Source organism: Neofelis nebulosa, chromosome 7, assembly GCF_028018385.1.
Source record: "Neofelis nebulosa isolate mNeoNeb1 chromosome 7, mNeoNeb1.pri, whole genome shotgun sequence".
Lineage (NCBI taxonomy): Eukaryota > Metazoa > Chordata > Mammalia > Carnivora > Felidae > Neofelis > Neofelis nebulosa.
The window spans coordinates 103,511,803-103,528,777 of record NC_080788.1 but is presented as its reverse complement, the minus strand read 5'-3'; the positions used below and the strand labels follow the sequence as shown (position 1 = coordinate 103,528,777).

At 38.5% G+C, this 16,975-nt stretch overlaps 1 protein-coding gene and 1 non-coding gene across 4 annotated transcripts in view; both read left to right on the top strand.

Annotated features, from left to right (window-relative positions):
• Positions 1 to 2,042: 2,042 nt before the first annotated feature.
• The window catches only part of DLGAP5 (DLG associated protein 5), a 40,106-nt gene continuing 25,173 nt past the window's right edge, over positions 2,043 to 16,975 (top strand). For all 3 annotated transcript variants that reach the window (XM_058740667.1, XM_058740665.1, XM_058740668.1), the window contains exons 1-9: positions 2,043 to 2,184; positions 3,597 to 3,835; positions 8,964 to 9,148; positions 10,951 to 11,013; positions 12,742 to 12,826; positions 12,921 to 13,040; positions 13,793 to 13,863; positions 15,426 to 15,700; positions 16,845 to 16,972. In XM_058740667.1, the coding sequence (XP_058596650.1) occupies positions 3,598 to 3,835; positions 8,964 to 9,148; positions 10,951 to 11,013; positions 12,742 to 12,826; positions 12,921 to 13,040; positions 13,793 to 13,863; positions 15,426 to 15,700; positions 16,845 to 16,972 (1,165 nt within the window). In that variant the 5' untranslated portion in view covers positions 2,043 to 2,184; position 3,597. The remainder of the gene's footprint in view (positions 2,185 to 3,596; positions 3,836 to 8,963; positions 9,149 to 10,950; positions 11,014 to 12,741; positions 12,827 to 12,920; positions 13,041 to 13,792; positions 13,864 to 15,425; positions 15,701 to 16,844; positions 16,973 to 16,975) is intronic.
• LOC131518328 (U6 spliceosomal RNA) lies at positions 12,321 to 12,427 on the top strand. Its single transcript, XR_009265019.1, has one exon. It is a non-coding gene; the product is annotated as a U6 spliceosomal RNA (small nuclear RNA).

Below are 16,975 nucleotides of genomic sequence, written 5' to 3'. Positions count from 1 at the left end.
AACAGTGATCACTCCAAATGCTAGCAAGCATGTGGAATAACTGTAATTTTATACATCACTAGTGGGAGTGTAAAACGATCCAACCACTTTGGAAAACTGCTTGTTAATTTTAAGAATGTTTATAGCAACTTTATTCATAATTAATAAAAACTGGGAAAAAATCCAAATGTCCATCAGCCGTTGAATGGATAAACAAAGTACACTTGATCCTTGAACTACAGAGGGTTGGGGGTGCCAACCCCCTCACAGCAGAAAATCCAAGTAGAACTTCTGACTCTCGCAACACTTTACTATTTGCTTACAGCTGATGCTTACCAATAACATAAACAGTTGATTTAACATCTTTTATTATATACATGTATATATATGTCTATACATATACATGTGTATATATACACATATATGTTGTGGACTTTTTTTTTTTTTTTTTTTTTTTAATTTTTTTTTTCAACGCTTTTTATTTATTTTTGGGACAGAGAGAGACAGAACATGAACGGGGGAGGGGCAGAGAGAGAGGGAGACACAGAATCAGAAACAGGCTCCGAGCCATCAGCCCAGAGCCTGACGCGGGGCTCGAACTCACGGGCCGCGAGATCGTGACCTGGCTGAAGTCGGACGCTTAACCGACTGCGCCACCCAGGCGCCCCTATGTTGTGGATTTTTTAGAGCGAGAGTGCGTGATCAGGGGAGAGGGGCAGAGGGGAAGAGAGAGAATCATAAGCAGGCTTCATACTCAGCATGGAGCCCCACACAAGGCTCAATCACATGACCCTGGGATCATGACTCGAGCCAAAATCAAGAGTCCCAGGCTAGGGGCGCCTGGGTGGCGCAGTCAGTTAAGCGTCCGACTTCAGCCATGTCACGATCTCACGGTCTGTGAGTTCGAGCCCCACGTCAGGCTCTGGGCTGATGGCTCAGAGCCTGGAGCCTGTTTCCGATTCTGTGTCTCCCTCTCTCTCTGTCCCTCCCCTTTCATGCTCTGTCTCTCTCTGTCCCAAAAATTAAAAAACATAAAAAAAAAAAAATTAAAAAAAAAAAAAAAAAAGAGTCCCAGGGTCAACTGACTGAGCCACCCAGGCTCCCCTAACATCTTTTGTATAGGTATTATGTACTATATTCTTACAAAAAAGTAAGCTAGAGAAAATAAAATGTTATGGAAGGAAGAGAAAATACATTTACAGCACTGTACCATATTTACTAAATAAAAAATCTATATATAAGTGGACCCACGCAGTTCAAACTCATGTTGTACAAGACTTGATTGTATACAATGGAATACTTTTTAGCAATAAAAACAACTAAATGCTGATTCACACAACAGTAGGGATGGATCTTAAAAATGTGAGGAAGAAGGCAGATCTGAAAGTACCTACCACCTTTGTTTTTATGGTGTTAGAAATCAGAGTGGTTGTCTAAAAGGTGGGAGATTTGAATCTGGCTTTTGAAAGAACGCTTGGGTGGTGTTTACACAGCTGTTTATATTTAGCAGAACTCATCCAGGCTACACTTAAAAAACTACGTTTTCCACTGTATTTAAATCTCACTTCAAAAAAAGGGGGGGGGGGGAAAGGGGTATAAAAAAGACTGGCAACCTTGAAAAGACACTAAACAACGTTAGCAGAAATTTGTTGTGTTAAGTCCTTCCTTCGAAACGTTGAGGAAAACATTCCAATAAACTCTGCTGGATTTTTGTGACTAAATAGGGACATTAAAAAGCCCTGCAAACTCTAAGCCCCTTCTCTTCCGAGTGCCACTGTCCTTCCTTGGATACCCGAGGACCCTGGGAGCAACGTGGACCTGTCCGGCGCAGGGTCACCACCTCCGCTGGTTACTCGCGCCGCGGGGCCCAGTCCCAGAGTTCGGATTACTCCTCTCCTCACCAATTGCAGACCCGCCCATTAACTCGCCTCACACCCATTCTTTAAACCGTCAGCTCACCTTTCAATCAATTCAAATATCGCAAGGAGCGAACCAATCGCAAGCCTCATCGAGGGGAAGGGGCGGGCACTTCTCCGGAAGTGTTGGTTAAAACCCCTCCAATCAGAAGCTTTCTGCGGGATGTTTGAATTTTGCGGAGGTCTGGGTGGTAGGCGTTCCTGCTTCGGAGGCGGCAGTGGTCTTTCAGACCTGGAGGGTTCCTTTACTTTTAGTTCGATTGAGGTTTTACGCCAGAACCTGCCTCAGGTAGGAGGGTGCTGGGGAGCTGGAGGGAGGGCGCTGGCCTGCTTCGTTGTAGGTCTGGAAGGGTGGGGGGACCGCGGTTGTGGACTGGACACAGCTCAGGGGAGTCTCCTCTAGCACCGTATTACACATCCTTCCCGTAGCTGATGACGCAGGCCTCCAAGAGAGTAAATATTTGTTGCCTTGACCTGTGTAGTAGCCAGCGTTTCACCACCGGAGCGTAATTAGCCTTTGGGGCGGGACAGTACTTAGTAGGTATTGCTGAGTATTGTTGGCCCCGACTTTAAATTCCAGTAGCGCTTCTCAGATCCCGTGACAACCGAAAAAAAAAAACCCGGTTGAGAACCTGTAGGCAAGCAAGACTAAGGCATTTCTAGACTTTCAAGCTGAAAGAAACTCCAGTAAGTCAAAGAACAGCGCTTAGACGTATGAGAAACCAGGCTGCCTGACTTGGGATGCCAGCTCCAGTTGACGCGGCAGTTAATTTACCTCATCTGTATATTGACGATAATACTACCTTTTAGGATTTAGGTAATTATTAAATATACCTTTAGTGTTCTTTCCTCCTCTCCCCCCCTACTTTTCTCTCTCTGCTGTGTATAGTGCTATGCTGTATTTTAAAATAACTAATACGTGGCAGGAGAGGGCAAATCAAATAGTAGAGGAGGGTTTGTTTGTTTGTTTTTTAAATTTTATTTTAAAGTAATCTCTAAACCTAGTGTGGGACTCGAACTCACAACCCCGAGATTAAGAGGCACGGGATCCACCGACTGAGCCAGCCTGGCACTCCAAAGAGGATTTATGATGAAAAACACAATCCTGGGTTGCCTGGCTGGCTCAGTTGGTAGAGCCTGCAACTCTTGATCTCGGGATTAGGAGTTCAAGCCCCACTGTGGGTTTAGGGTTTACTTAGGAAGAAGGAAAAGCACAGTCTTTTATCACTTCCCCTGGGCCCTTAAAAAGGAATTTTATTGGCACCCAGGTCAGATGCATTCTCATTTTTAAACTCTGTTGATTGCTTTAAATTCATTAACATTTTAATTGGTGCATTTCTCATGCAGATTTTCCCTTTAACTGGAGTTTTCCAGCAGACTCTCTTAGTTAATCTTGTTGAAGAGTGTAGTGTGCTTATAACTCTTTGAACTTCCTAATGCCTCTGGTTTATATACTGGACTGTAGCTTCCTGGGCCTCACTTCATCTGTCAAGCAAGTTCCTATTTAGAACTCCAAAATAAGTTGGTGTTTTTTATCTTTCGACAACCTCCTTCCCTCTCTTCAATGTCACCTACTTATTCCATTTTGTATCTTATTTTTCTTTTCAAAGGCTCTGGGGCAGGACAGGGGGTGAACTGAAATCTTAATTTTTTTAAATACTAAAGTGAAAATCCATGGAAGTTGTTCTCTCTCTTTGATAGGATGTCTTCATCACATTTTGCCAGTCGACACAGAAAGGATTTAAGTATCGACATGATTAGAACTAAAATTGCTCATAGGAAATCACTGTCTCAAAAAGAAAACAGACATAAGGAATATGAAAGAAATAGACACTTTGGTTTGAAAGATGTCAACATTCCAACCTTGGAAAGTAGAGTTCTTCTTGAATTAGATGAGACATGTCGAAATCTTGTTCCAGAAAAGGCCAGTGTCAAGCCAAGTAAGTAAAGGTCTATTGTAACTTTAAATGCTTTGAAGAGTGAAAAAAATTTGGTTTAATACCTGAGGTTAAAAAAATGCTGACCACAGCAATGGAGTTTTGAAACACCATTCTAAGTAATTTGGTAATACTGTCTGTTAAAGGTAAAGGCTGTGAATGCCCCTGGCTAGGCTAAAACCATTCACCCATGGAGTATTATAATACTGTATTATATTGCCTTATAGGAATCCTAAAGTTCTTACTTTTTTTTTTTTTTTTTTTTAAGTTCTTACTTTTGGAGCTTGGTAAGGTAACTATTGACAAGATAAATTGATATAGGACATTAAAAATAGAACTGGAGCTCCTGGGTAGTTCAGTCGGTTATGCGTCAGACTCTTGATTTTGGCTCAGGTCATGATCTCAACAGTTTGTGAGTTCAAGCCCCGCGGAGCCCGCTCGGGATTCTCTCTCCCTCTCTCTCTGCCCCTCCCCTGCTCACATGCACACACACTCTCAAAATAAATAAATAAACTTAAAGAAGTGATTAAAGAATCCATGAAATAAGGATACTTTACCAATGGGAACATTTCTCAGAAGAGCAAAGAATTTGCCCTTGCAGTTTGCCAAAAGGGCTTGGGGTCACTAGGAAGGAAAAAACCAATTAAAGAAGAAAGGAATGATCTCAACAAAAGATAAAAATAATAAAAATAGAGTGTCTTAGGAGGCAAGGAGTCACTGGACTCCTATTTAGTTGCATTTATATAGCAGGCCCCAGAAGCTGAATGACAGTGAAGTAAAGCAGGGATAAATGCTGAAGAAATGACAGAAAGACATAAAGTCTTTTGAGAAGTTTTGTAGAGAAGGAAATGAGATGCCAAGTTGTTTAACTGTTCACTGCTTCATTTGAAGATTTTCCAGGAGCAGTGTAATATGTGGCACTTATAAGATACTCTACATATTCGAGCTTAATTGATTCTGTAAAAGAGAGGGTTGGGCTTTCTGGATTTATCATTTTTGTGATTCCAAAGGCAAGTAAGAGAAAAGAGTTGGACAAAAGTGTTATAGGGTTTTGTTTTTATTTTTGAGAAGAACTGATCTGAGGAAATGGGCTGGTAGTTGAAGGGGAGAAAATAAAGAACAACATCTCTTAGGAGTTGGAAGGAAATGAAAACTGGGTCATAGAATGATAGAAGATGGCTTTTTAAGGAGGAACTAGACATTTTTTGGTCTGAGAAGCAGTGATGTTATGCCTCCTAAGTCATCTCCTTGCCTCTGCTCTCGCTCCCTCATATGCTCCATTCCTTGACTCAGATCTCAAATCAAAGTCTAACCCTGTCAGAATACTATTAAAATGTCTTTGGTTTATTTTCCATCTGCAAAGGCCTAGAGTTAGCAGTGAGTGAGTGTGTTGCAGAGAAAGCAAGTGTGCTAGCATGGCTAGAGAAGAATGAATAAGGGGTAACTCCCATCCCTCTGGAGCCCTGAGGGGACACCATAGGGACTTTGGCTTTTACTCTGGGTGAAATGAGAAGCCATTAATGGCTTAATGAGTGTTTATATAAATCTGATTTATGTTTCAAAAGCATCGCTTTGGCTGCTATGTCAATAATAGATTGTAGGCTGGCAAGTATAGCCTCAGGAAAACGAAGTAGGACACCATTGCAATAATTTAGTTGAGAGGTGATGCCTGATCAAAGTGGTAGCATTATAGATTGGTGGTTGCATTCTGGATAGACTTAGAAAGTTGAACCAATAGAATTTTCTAATGGATTGGATGTAGGGTTGATAAAGAAAGATTGATTCCAAGGTTTTTGGCTTGAGCACCTGAAAGTATGGAGTGGCCATTTACTAAATTGTAAAAGACCGAGGGAGGAACAGTTTTAGGGTGGGGGGAATGATAAGGTTAAGAGTTCAGTTTGGGACATGTCCAATTGAAGAAAGTTATTAGACATGTAAGTGGACCTGATGAAAAGATAGTTGCATATAAGATGAGTTCAGGGGAGAAGTCTGCACTGAGATATAAATTCAGGAATTGTCAACTGATATTCCGTGTTGGGAGACATTACACTGGATGTGATTATCCAGAGTTTGGGTATGGAAAAAGGAGAGAAGAGGGGTCAGCACTCCAACATTTAGAGGGTGAGGACACAAGGGGAAACTGGCACAGAATTGGAGAGCAATGCAAAGTAGAGCAGGAGGACAACAAGAAGAGTGTAGTATTCTGGAAACCAAGTGAAACGAGCACATCAAGGAGAGACTATGTCAGTGCTGCTTGTTAGGTCAAACAATAGTTGACATGAGATTTCGAACTTTGCTGTTATGAGAGGTCACTAATCTTGATGGGGAGTTTTGATGGAGTGAAAGCCAGATTGGAGTGGGTTCAGAGAAGGGCGGCACCATTCAGGACATATTCTTGCCCTAAAAGTTTAACTTGAATCTAATCAAAACCTTAGAGGAGTTGCTTGGGTGACTCAGTCGGTTAAGTGTCTGACTCTTAATTTCAGCTCAGGTCATGATCCTGTGGTTTGTGGGCCCGAGCCCCACATTAGGCTCTGTGCTGATGATGTGGAGCCTGCGTGGGATTCTCTCTCTCTTCCTCTCTCTCTCTGCCCCTCCTTCACTCTCTCTCTCTAAATAAATAAACTAAAAACAAAAACAAAAAACAACAAACACCTTATATTTAATTTCCAGTTTATAGAAAACACGAAGGCTAGAGGAATGCGTAAAAAAACATGAGAAAGCAAACAAATACACAGTGCAGGACATTCTGTAGGACAGCTGACTAGCTTTTTTCAAGAAGACAATGGCATAAGAAGTAGGGTGCCAATTGTCACACGAATGAATACAGGAGTGACAAAATATTGATGTTTCTGGAAGGCCCTGGGTTGGTCAGACCCTTTCTTAGTCTGGTTGTGTTTGGTCATAAGCAGTTTCTTTGTTTGCTCCAGTGTGGTGTGTAAATGTTACTTGTTATGTGTGTCATGACATGAGAAAGGTTGAAATACCTGTATGGATGTGACCATTGGGCGAACACTGGAGAAAAGAAAGCCTAAGAATTGAGAAGCCAGGCTATTGGAGACGTCATCAAGATTTATACAGGGATAGTGATGGAGACAGTGACAGTGAGCTAGGAGCTATAGCCTTTAATGAATGAGAGGAAGCCTGGAGGGCCTATAGATGACAAACTGGGGTACTGGATAGTATGATCTGATGACATGAAATGTAAAGGTGGGATCTTTTGGTGAGGAGGAGGAAATCATTGGGAAGCAACAATGAGGACACCTCAGTGATACCACCAGGGTGAGAGAAAAAAGTCAACCACGTGAAAGGACAACTGGGGAAGCTGTCTTCAGCGGGGAGCCAGGTTTCAGTTTGATCAAGAGATGAAAGAAACTTTTAGAGAAGAAGTTGAGAATACAGAGGTTTTGTTGACTAACCATTTCATCATGTGTGCTTTTGCATATTCTGTCCTCTGGCTTCTTCTTCTTCTTACTATTATTTTGAACAACTTTATTGAGGTATAATTTACATAGCATAAAAAAACCTACCCATTTTAAATACATTTAAATACCCATTTAAAATACTTCCTTTTTTTTTAGTAAATTTGCTTAGCTGTGCAGTTATCCACCTGAATTATTAAAAAAATTTTTTTTTAACATTTATTCTTTTTTTTTTTTTTAAATGTTTATTTATTTTTGACAGAGACAGAGCATGAGCTGGGGAGGGACAGAGAGAGAGGGAGACACAGAATCCGAAGCAGGCTCCAGGCTCCATGCTGACAGCACAGAGCCCGACGCGGGGCTTGAACCCACAGACCGTGAGATCATGACCTGAGCCGTAGTCGGATGCTCAACAGACTGAGCCACCCAGGCGCCCCTAACATTTATTCATTTTTGAGAGACAGACAAGAGCACAAGCAGGGGTGGGGCAGAGAAATAGGGAGGCACAGAATCCAAAGCAGGCTCCAGGCTCTGAGCTGTCAGCACAGAGCCCGATGCGGGGCTCAAACTCACAAAACTGTTAGACACCCAACCGACTGAGCCCCTTTCTGAATTACTTTTAGCCCTTACCCAGCAGACAAACATGCTCATTCTTCAGAACCTTTTTCAGGTATTCTCTTTTCTCAGGAACCTTTCCTGATCTCCCCAGGGGGGGGAGGTTTATACTAATTCTCTATTGTGTGCAGTCTCTTATTTATATCATGCTAAACCAGACTGAAACTGTTTATTTCTCCAATATACTATGAGCTTCTCAAGGGCAGAAATTCTCTGCCTAAGACTGTCTTGCACATAGCCCCTTATATTTCCCAAACCAGTTAAAACAAACAGAGTATGTAGGTGGAAACCCAAGTTGAACTAAAGAAACTGACGGGTAGCCCTAATATTGGGGTCTGAGTTAACCCAACACTTGGTGGCTTAAGACAATAAACATTTATTATTTCACACAATATTTGTGGTTCAGGAATTTGGGTGCAGCTTAAGCAGGTGGTTCTGGAGGTTGCACTCAAGATGTCATCTGGGGATGTATCTACATGCTTGACTGAGACTAGAGGGATCTGCTCCCCAGATAACTCACCCACATGACTGGCAAGTTGATGCTTGGCTTTTGGCAGGAGGCCTTAGAACTTTGTCATGTAGACACCTCCATAGGGCTACTCGAGTCTCTTTAAGATTCCGCAAGGCCGCTGGCTTCCTCCAGAGCAAGTGATCCAAGATAAGGCAAGGCAAACAGCAGTGTCATTAATGACCTAGTCTTGGGAGTCACACTCCATCATTTCACTGTACTTTGTTGGTTATCCAAGTCAGCCCTATTCAGTGTGGAAAGGAATAGGACACATGGACATCATTATCAGAAGATGAGAATCCTTGGGGTTAGCTTGGAGGTTGGCTATCAAATGAGTTCATTAATTCAAAAGTGAAGTAATAAACACCCAATATGTAGCAAGCAGTTAATAGGTATTTGAACAAGCAAAAGCAAAAGAAATAGGAATTTTTAAAAGAATACAGGTTGAAATAACTTGTGGTTAGAGTTCTAAGAAATGAACACAAGTTACTAAAAGCATTTCTTAACAAAGTTGAAGTTAGAAGTCAGACATTTGCCTAACTTTTTATCTGAAATGTTTTATATACTGTGGGTTTCTTCTGTCTAGGGTCAACGAAAACTGCTCTAGGTGATCAACGAAAGCAAATGCTCCAGAAATACAAAGAAGAAAAGCAACTTCAGAAATTGAAAGAGCAGAGAGAGAAAGCTAAACGAGGAGTATTTAAAGTAGGCCTTTATAGACCCGATATGCCTTGTTTTCTGTTATCAAACCAGGGTACAGAGCCAAAAAAGGTAAATTTACTATCATAATTTGATATAGAGGAATAGTTCCTTTTAACTGGAATTATCTGTAAGAGCTTAAAGAACTAAAATAACCATTTCCCCTTACTCTCTTTATTCATTTAGTTGACATGAGGTAGGAATGACATAATAGTAACTCAGAAGATGAAAGTCAGGTCTCTTGATGTTGCTATAGGTTTTTGAGATAGGAAAAACAAGTGGGCAGAAGTCCGTTTCCAATGATAGGCTGAGAAGGACTGGTCTGAGTAGCTGGAGCACTGAAACGGGGGATAGAAGCTCAAGGAGGTGTGATCTAAAGAAAATGGTCAATGAGTCAAGAAGAATAAAGTTTGAACAGGAGCAGTGGGATTTATAAATTAGATAGTCACTGGTGATTTGCTGTTTTAAACATATGTATAAAAGATCTCAAACCGTATACTCATTCCTGATTTAGATAAGAATTAAATAATATAAAGGCCCAAGACATTGCCTATTTTTCTGGGCTTCGTGTATCCCATTGATTTTTTTAACCGATCTATGATTATTATCTGTATATGACCTTAGAATAAGGTGGAAGAGACCAAAGTTAATACAATAGAGTTCAAATTGAAAAGATATAAATATATTCTGTATATTAGAGGAGGGAGAGATTATTTATGTTTGGAGGAATGTCAAAGAAGACCTTGGAAGGGGTTAGATTTAAGCTGGCTTTTTGAGATATGTAGGATACCAATCATTGGTCTAAGCTATAGACAACCATTAAAAATGTTAAAAATATACGTAGGGGAAACAAATATAGGGGGAAGAAAAAGACTAAACCAAGATACAGACTCAACTATAGAGACCAAACTGATGGTTATCAGAGGGGAGGGGGATGGGTGAAATAGGTGATGAGGATTAAGGAGTCACTTGTGATGATCACTGGGTGTTGTATCAAATTATTGAATCACTATATTATACACCTGAAACTAATATAACACTGTATGTTAACTCTACTAGAATTAAAATAAACACTTAAAAAATTATATATATGTACATATACATATATATATATGTGTGTATATATATATATGTATGTATGTATGTATGTAGGGGGAACAAGAGGAGACCCATCATGGTGCTAAACAATAAGACTCGCCAATAATTGTTTTTTTTATTTAGATAGCCATTGTTGAATTCTCTTCTCCATGCAATCTAGAGAAAAGCCTAATTTCTTTAGCACTAGATTTTCACTGAGATTACAGAAGAAAATGACTTCTCATCTAGGGGAGAATTCTGATTATGCTTCTTAAGAAATTTTACAGAGTTGACAAATATCACTTTTTAGTCAGTCTTTCTCATGCTAGATTTTTTTCCCCACATTTTGTGATTAGGTCTCATTTTTCTTATTGACAATGGAGAAATGCATAATCATGAGACTTGAAGACAAACTGTTAAAGCTATTAGAGTAAGCTCTGTGGTATCTTTTCATGAAACAGCAAACAAAAAATCCTAATACTTAAGTCTGTTCATTTACCCCTTCTAAATATGTCCAACTAATCATATTAATGAGGATTCAAATACCTGGAAAAGATGGCTTGAAATTTCTTCTTTCAGCTCACTGAGAAATATAAGTTTTGAAGCGATTAACTTAAATGTAATTTAAATCAAGCCAGAACCAGAAAAAGTAGTAATTAAAGTTGGCAAGTATCTTTTTGCCATAAATGATTAAAGTTAAAATTTAACCTTAAAATGGAAACTTTGTTTTATAAAGAGACATGAAATTAAATTTTGCTGGTTCACTTTTTAACTTTATTTTCTTTGACTGTTTTAAGGCTGTTCCATCTTCTGTACGGATTACAAGGTCAAAGGCCAAAGACCAAATGGAGCAGACTAAGGTATAGTTGATTGTTAGTAGATAATTGTTACTAAGATGACAAATTGTACTTTTTTCTCAGAGTAAGTAAATCCATTTTATCTAATATCACTTTTTTCTTTTTCTTTTTTTTTTTTTTAGTTTTTTTTTTTAATGTTTTATTATTTATTTTAGAGAGAGACAGAGTGCAAGCAGGGGAGGGGCAGAGAGAGGAAACACAGAATCCAAAGCAGGCTCTGGGCTCTGAGCTGTCAGCACAGAGCCCTACATGGGGCTCGAAATTACGAACTGTGAGATCATGATCTTGAACCAAAGTCGGACACTCAACCGACCAAGCCACCCAGGCACTCCTGTCTATTATCACCTTTAAGTGTAGTGATTGATTTGCTAGAGTTAATAGTACAAAAATCAATATTAGTGCTTTGGTGACATAAAGCCATCTTGGCTGGTTACTAAGGAAATACTTAAAATATCTGTGTCCAACATCCCTTATTAGATGTATGCCAAACTTTGTGTCACACTCTTTTGTTTACTGGGCTTCTGTTATGCATTCCACATCATCACCAAATGTAGATAGGGATATAAAGCATATAGGGTGGGTATGATAAACTTATGGGCCTTCAAAACACGATTATGGATAAAGTTACTAGGAAGATTGCTAAAATAAAGTGAAGTGGGCAAGGAGGGAAATAATATGCCTCTTCATCAGGTGAGGAAGCTGAATTTCATGTATTCAGGAATGCTTGAGTCACTACCATGTTTCTCTAGTCTCTAGGGCATAGTAGTGAACAAAATAAAATTTCTTGTTTTCATTGAGCTTACATGTGAACTAGGCAGTAAAAAAATAGGTATATAGTATGTCAGATGGTCATCAGTATTATGGAGGGGATAAAAAGTGAAGGGAGAAGGGGAGTACTGGAGTGGGTGTCAGGCAGAATTTTGATTGGGGCAGTCAAGCAGGGCCTCGCTGACATGGTGGCATTTTGACTGAAGTCTTATAAGGAATGGAAGAGTGAACTATGGGAAAGAGCTTTCTATCCAGGAGAAGAATTTTCTAGACATAATTCAAGGTCTTGAAGTGAAAACATGCCTAGCCTATTTAAGGATTCTCAGAAGATTATAGTCAGCTATTTTTCATAGCTTAGGTTATTAGCATTTTCTAAAGTCTAGGATTCTAAAAAGGCCTATAAAGAAGTCTATATCATGGAAAACTTTTTTCTTCATCTCATTTTATTTGGAGAAGTGATTTTTTTTTTTGGCCAGGTCATTTTATAATAGTAAGATTTCAGCTGAGGGGGTCAATTGATAGATAAAAAATGTGGCAACTGAGTGCTTGCTTCAGCCGCACATACACTAAAATTGGAACGATACAGAGAAGATTAGCATGGCCCCTGTGCAAGGATGACACACACGTTCCTGAAGCATCCCATATTCCTCCCCCCATCCGCCACTGCCTTGGCTTTCTGTTGTGCTTGTGCTTCTGTTGCCCCTCTTTTATCTGTTGCTATTTTTGTGATGTCTTCCCCCCACCCCTATTTCCACCTTTTGGAAGTGGCTCCTCAGGGAGTGGGTCTGCTCAATCCTTCTCTTCTCACTCCACAACATTTCAGAAGAAAGTGAGGGTGGCAGAGATGGGGGGGGTGTCTCTACGGTTGGATTAATAAAATAACTTGAAAACCCCTCGGGGAAAAATGTGGTGATTTGATTCATTATGCAATTAAATCACATAGCACCTTAATCTCTTTAATAGATTGATAATGGGAGTGATGTTCGAGCAATTCGACCTGGTCAAAGACAAACTTCTGAAAGAAAAGTGTTGGACAAAGAGAGAAAAGGTAGGAATTTAGCAGTTACTATAAGCTCTGATGTTGCCACAACAGTAATTTAATGATTACAAAAAGCATTTGATTTGATTATTTTTTCCCACAGCTGTACAGCCTGTAATGACCACATCGGTGAGAATGACTCGATCAGCCACTCAAGCAGCAAAGCAGAATGCCAGAACAGTCTCATCTACTACAACAAGAAAGCCAGTCACAAGAGCTAATGGTAAGAATGATCTAGAGTGTTTTGGTCTTTGAGGTTTTTTGTGTTCAATTTTAAAAATCATCATGTACTTCTCTGAGTAGGAAAGGAGGAAATAGGAGATTCCAGTTCCCAAAGGTAGGTTCGATGCCTCAGCATCCAGGTAGCATTCTGTGGGTACTCAAAGGTGGAAGTACCTGAATTGGTGTAAGCAGTGCTTCAAAGTGAACATTTAATGGCCCAAATAAATTACAGCCCATCCATTTGGTGGAATACAATGTAAATATTTAAGGACAGTGTTGTGAAAGAACGTGATATATTGAGTGGGCAAAGAAAAACAGGTCAGATTCTGAACACTATGATCACAATCCTAAAATATGTATGTGAATATGTGAATGTAGGATAAAACTGGAAAAACATACACTAAAGTGACACTAATGATTGTTACTGAGTAATGTATTCGTAGGTTATTTTTAATTTTGTTATGTTTGTGCTTTTCTTTATTTTCCTAATTTTCTATAATAAATATGTACTTGATATTCAGAGCCAAAAGGTAAAGTAAAATACCTTAACACTTGGTTTTGAAAACAGATGGCCTTTACTTGGCAGGAAATTTCGTCTGTTTTTATCTCATTTTATAATATGACTTAATCAAAAAATCCTTTAAGATATATATTCCTATTGCTGCCTTTTTTCCTTTTCCAAATTACCTAGTGCTTTTAAAGTAGCATTTTCTATCTAATCAAAATGGTTGTTTTATTTCACTTTTATTTTAGATCATGAAATAGAGAGAAAGGCACCAAATCAAGGAAGACCTGCCAAAAATATAGAAACAAAACCTGAAAAGGTAGAGTATAAACATCTGTTTATTCCTAGATACTTTGAAAATCTCATTGCCACTTGCATAAAGCTGAAATTAAGCATACAGAGCTGCTTCGAGAGAATTAACCTACATGTGTGTTAAAACATCTTGAACCATAAAGAAGCATGAAGAGGATATATTGTTGTTGTCTTTCGGGTATTATATCCTCAGAGCTTTATAAGCTAGAGAAAGGATAATTTGGTTAACAGGAGATAGAGAAATACAATAACATTAGTTGACAGAAACCTTCACATGAGATTTCACTAAGCGATAAGATGTAGTAGGGTGAAATGTATTGACTTTGGATTCATTTAGGTGTGAGTTTGAATATTGTCTCTGCTTCCAATTAGCTAGATAACTTTGGACAAGTTATGAATTTGTTTTCCCATCTCTAACATGCAATACTTACTTGGAGTAGTTTTAAGAATTAAATAACCTAACATTTCTGATAGCATCTAGCACAGAGTCTAGTAGAGTCTTCAAAAAAGATTCACCAATTTGAGGGCCCATTTCCTTGGTTTATAAGCCACATTATAATTCCTTAACCTTAAAAATAAAAGTTTTGCCAAGCTGTAAAAAACCTGGCTAGATTTTACTAAAAAATCAAATCTGGATCCTCCAGGAAGACAGTATAGGGTGAATCTTCACGAGTAAGCAGCTGGACCTCATGTTCTTCCCTTAAGATTGATTTCCTCTTTAAGGATTATCACTAGGTTTTTACTTTCACTTCTATGTTGGCCTCAGAGATAGTATCACCCTTAAATTCTTGTCCAGGTTGAAATAAGTCCTGGGGATATATCACATGATGACTATAGTTAATAATATTGTATTGCATATTTGAAAGTTGCTTAGAGTAGATCTTAAAAGTTCTCATCACCAAAAAATTCTGTAACTATAGTGATACATGTTAACTAGACTTACTGTGGTGATCATTTCACAATATATACAAATATTGAATCATGTTATACACTTGAAACTAATACAATGTTACATGTCAATTACATCTCTATTAAAAAACAAGTAATTACATTGACTTGAAAAATAAAATATACTTCACATTTTATATGGTTCATCTTATTGTGTAATCTTAAAAAATAATTTTGCTCATATGACAAGGTTATTTATAATCAAGGTTATTTACAGAAATGATTTGGTACTTGACAGTAGTAGTCATTTAATAAACGTTGGATTTCTGATTCTCAAACTATTGTAATTATCATCATAATCAAAGTAAAAAGAGATCTGTATTTGTTAGGTGAGTAATTTTTCCATTTTAGTTTTCATATATTTTAATTTGTTGTAATACCTAAAACCTATTATTTATTCCTATAATGAGGATTGGTTCTCCCTCTTTCTGCATCTTAGCATTGGTTTAGTATAGCTGGTCTTCTGATTCCTTATATACATTTCATTGTATTTGTTTTTGTCGTCTCTTAAATTATGTATGTGGGACATAGATCTCAACTGTCACATTTTCAGCCTGTAAAAATTGGTCAAATATATCCCAGAAGAGCAATTCTCACTCTATTCTGTTTACTTACAACTAGGTCATTTCTTTTAAACTTGATAGTAAAGAAAATACTTTGGATTCACAAACCAGTACAACAAATGGAATGGATCCAGATGGAGTCTTATCAAAACTGGAAAACTTACCTAAGACAAATACTGCAAAAATGAAAGGAAAGAATTCCTTCGCACCTCAAGATTTTATGTTTCAGCCATTGGATGGTCTGAGGACCTATCAAGTAACACCTATGACTCCCAGAAGTGCCAATGCTTTCTTGACACCCAGTTATACCTGGACCCCTTTAGAAACAGAAATGTAAGAATGTAATGTTAATAATGAATTCCTTGCTAAGATGGTAACAAATGCCTTTCTTAGATTTGGCTTGTGCTTTTTAAAAGTTATTATTTAGTTAATTTAATTATAACTCATTAAAATTTGGTTAAAAAATTCTTCAGAAGGCTACAATAATCTATTTGACAGTTTTGATATTTCCTGTGCATTGTTATTAACCTTATTTTCCTAGTACAATTTATGTTTCATTGCTTTTAATAAGTGACTTTGTTATAACACTTGGAAATAAATTTTTAGAAGAAGTTGCCGGGGTACCTGAGTGGCTCAGTCAGTTAAGTGTCTGACTTCAGCTCGGGTCATGATCTTGTGGTTGGTGAATTCAAGCCCTGCATCAGGCTGTGCTGACAGCTCAGAGCCTGGAGCCTGCTTCAGATTCTGTGTCTCCCTCTCTCTCTGCCCCTCCCATGCTCATGCTCGCTCTCTCTCTCTCTCTCTCTCTGTCAAAAATAAATAAACATTTAAAAAAAAAAGTTGCTATAATAGTGTAGCTCAGACATGGGCTTTGGTTTGTGTTCTTTTGCTGAGTACACTTTAGAAAAACTGATTAACTTGCAAAGTGGAGCGGGGAGAGGGATCAGTTGGACTCTTTAAAAGAAAAGACAGGATTGTTTTGCAGACTGGCTGTTGGCAGATTTACTAGAAACTGCCCGGCAGCAGCAAGACTGCTAAGTGTTTATTCCATTAAGAGATCTTCAAAGTATTTAGATCTCATTATAATTAGTGAAGATGAACATTCCCACTACAGAGGTGTTTAAATTTTTCTGCTTCAGAATGGACCTATTGTTTTAAAAATAAACATATTTCAGGGCACTTGGGTGGCTCAGTAGGTTGAGCGTCTGATTTCAACTCAGGTCATGAGTTTGTGGTCAGTGAGTTCGAGCCCACATGGGGCTTGCTGCTATCACTGCAGACTCTGTTTTGTATCCTCTGTCACCCTCTCTCTGCCCCGCTCATGCTGTGCTCTCTCAAAAATAAATATTTAAAATAAAATAAAAATAAATATTTTTATTTTATCCCATGTTTTTAAAAAGCAATGTAATTTTGAAATACTTCAATTAGATATATAGGATTCATGTTTCATAAAGTGTATTTTTGCTATTGCTTTTAGTGCTAAGACTCAAGAACCAACAAAAGAAATTCTGGCCCAAAAGTGTAAAACTTCCTCTACGAAGATAGTACCTCAAGATTCAAATAAACTGCAGTGTCCTTTGGGTTCTCTCACAGTTTGGAATAAAGGTA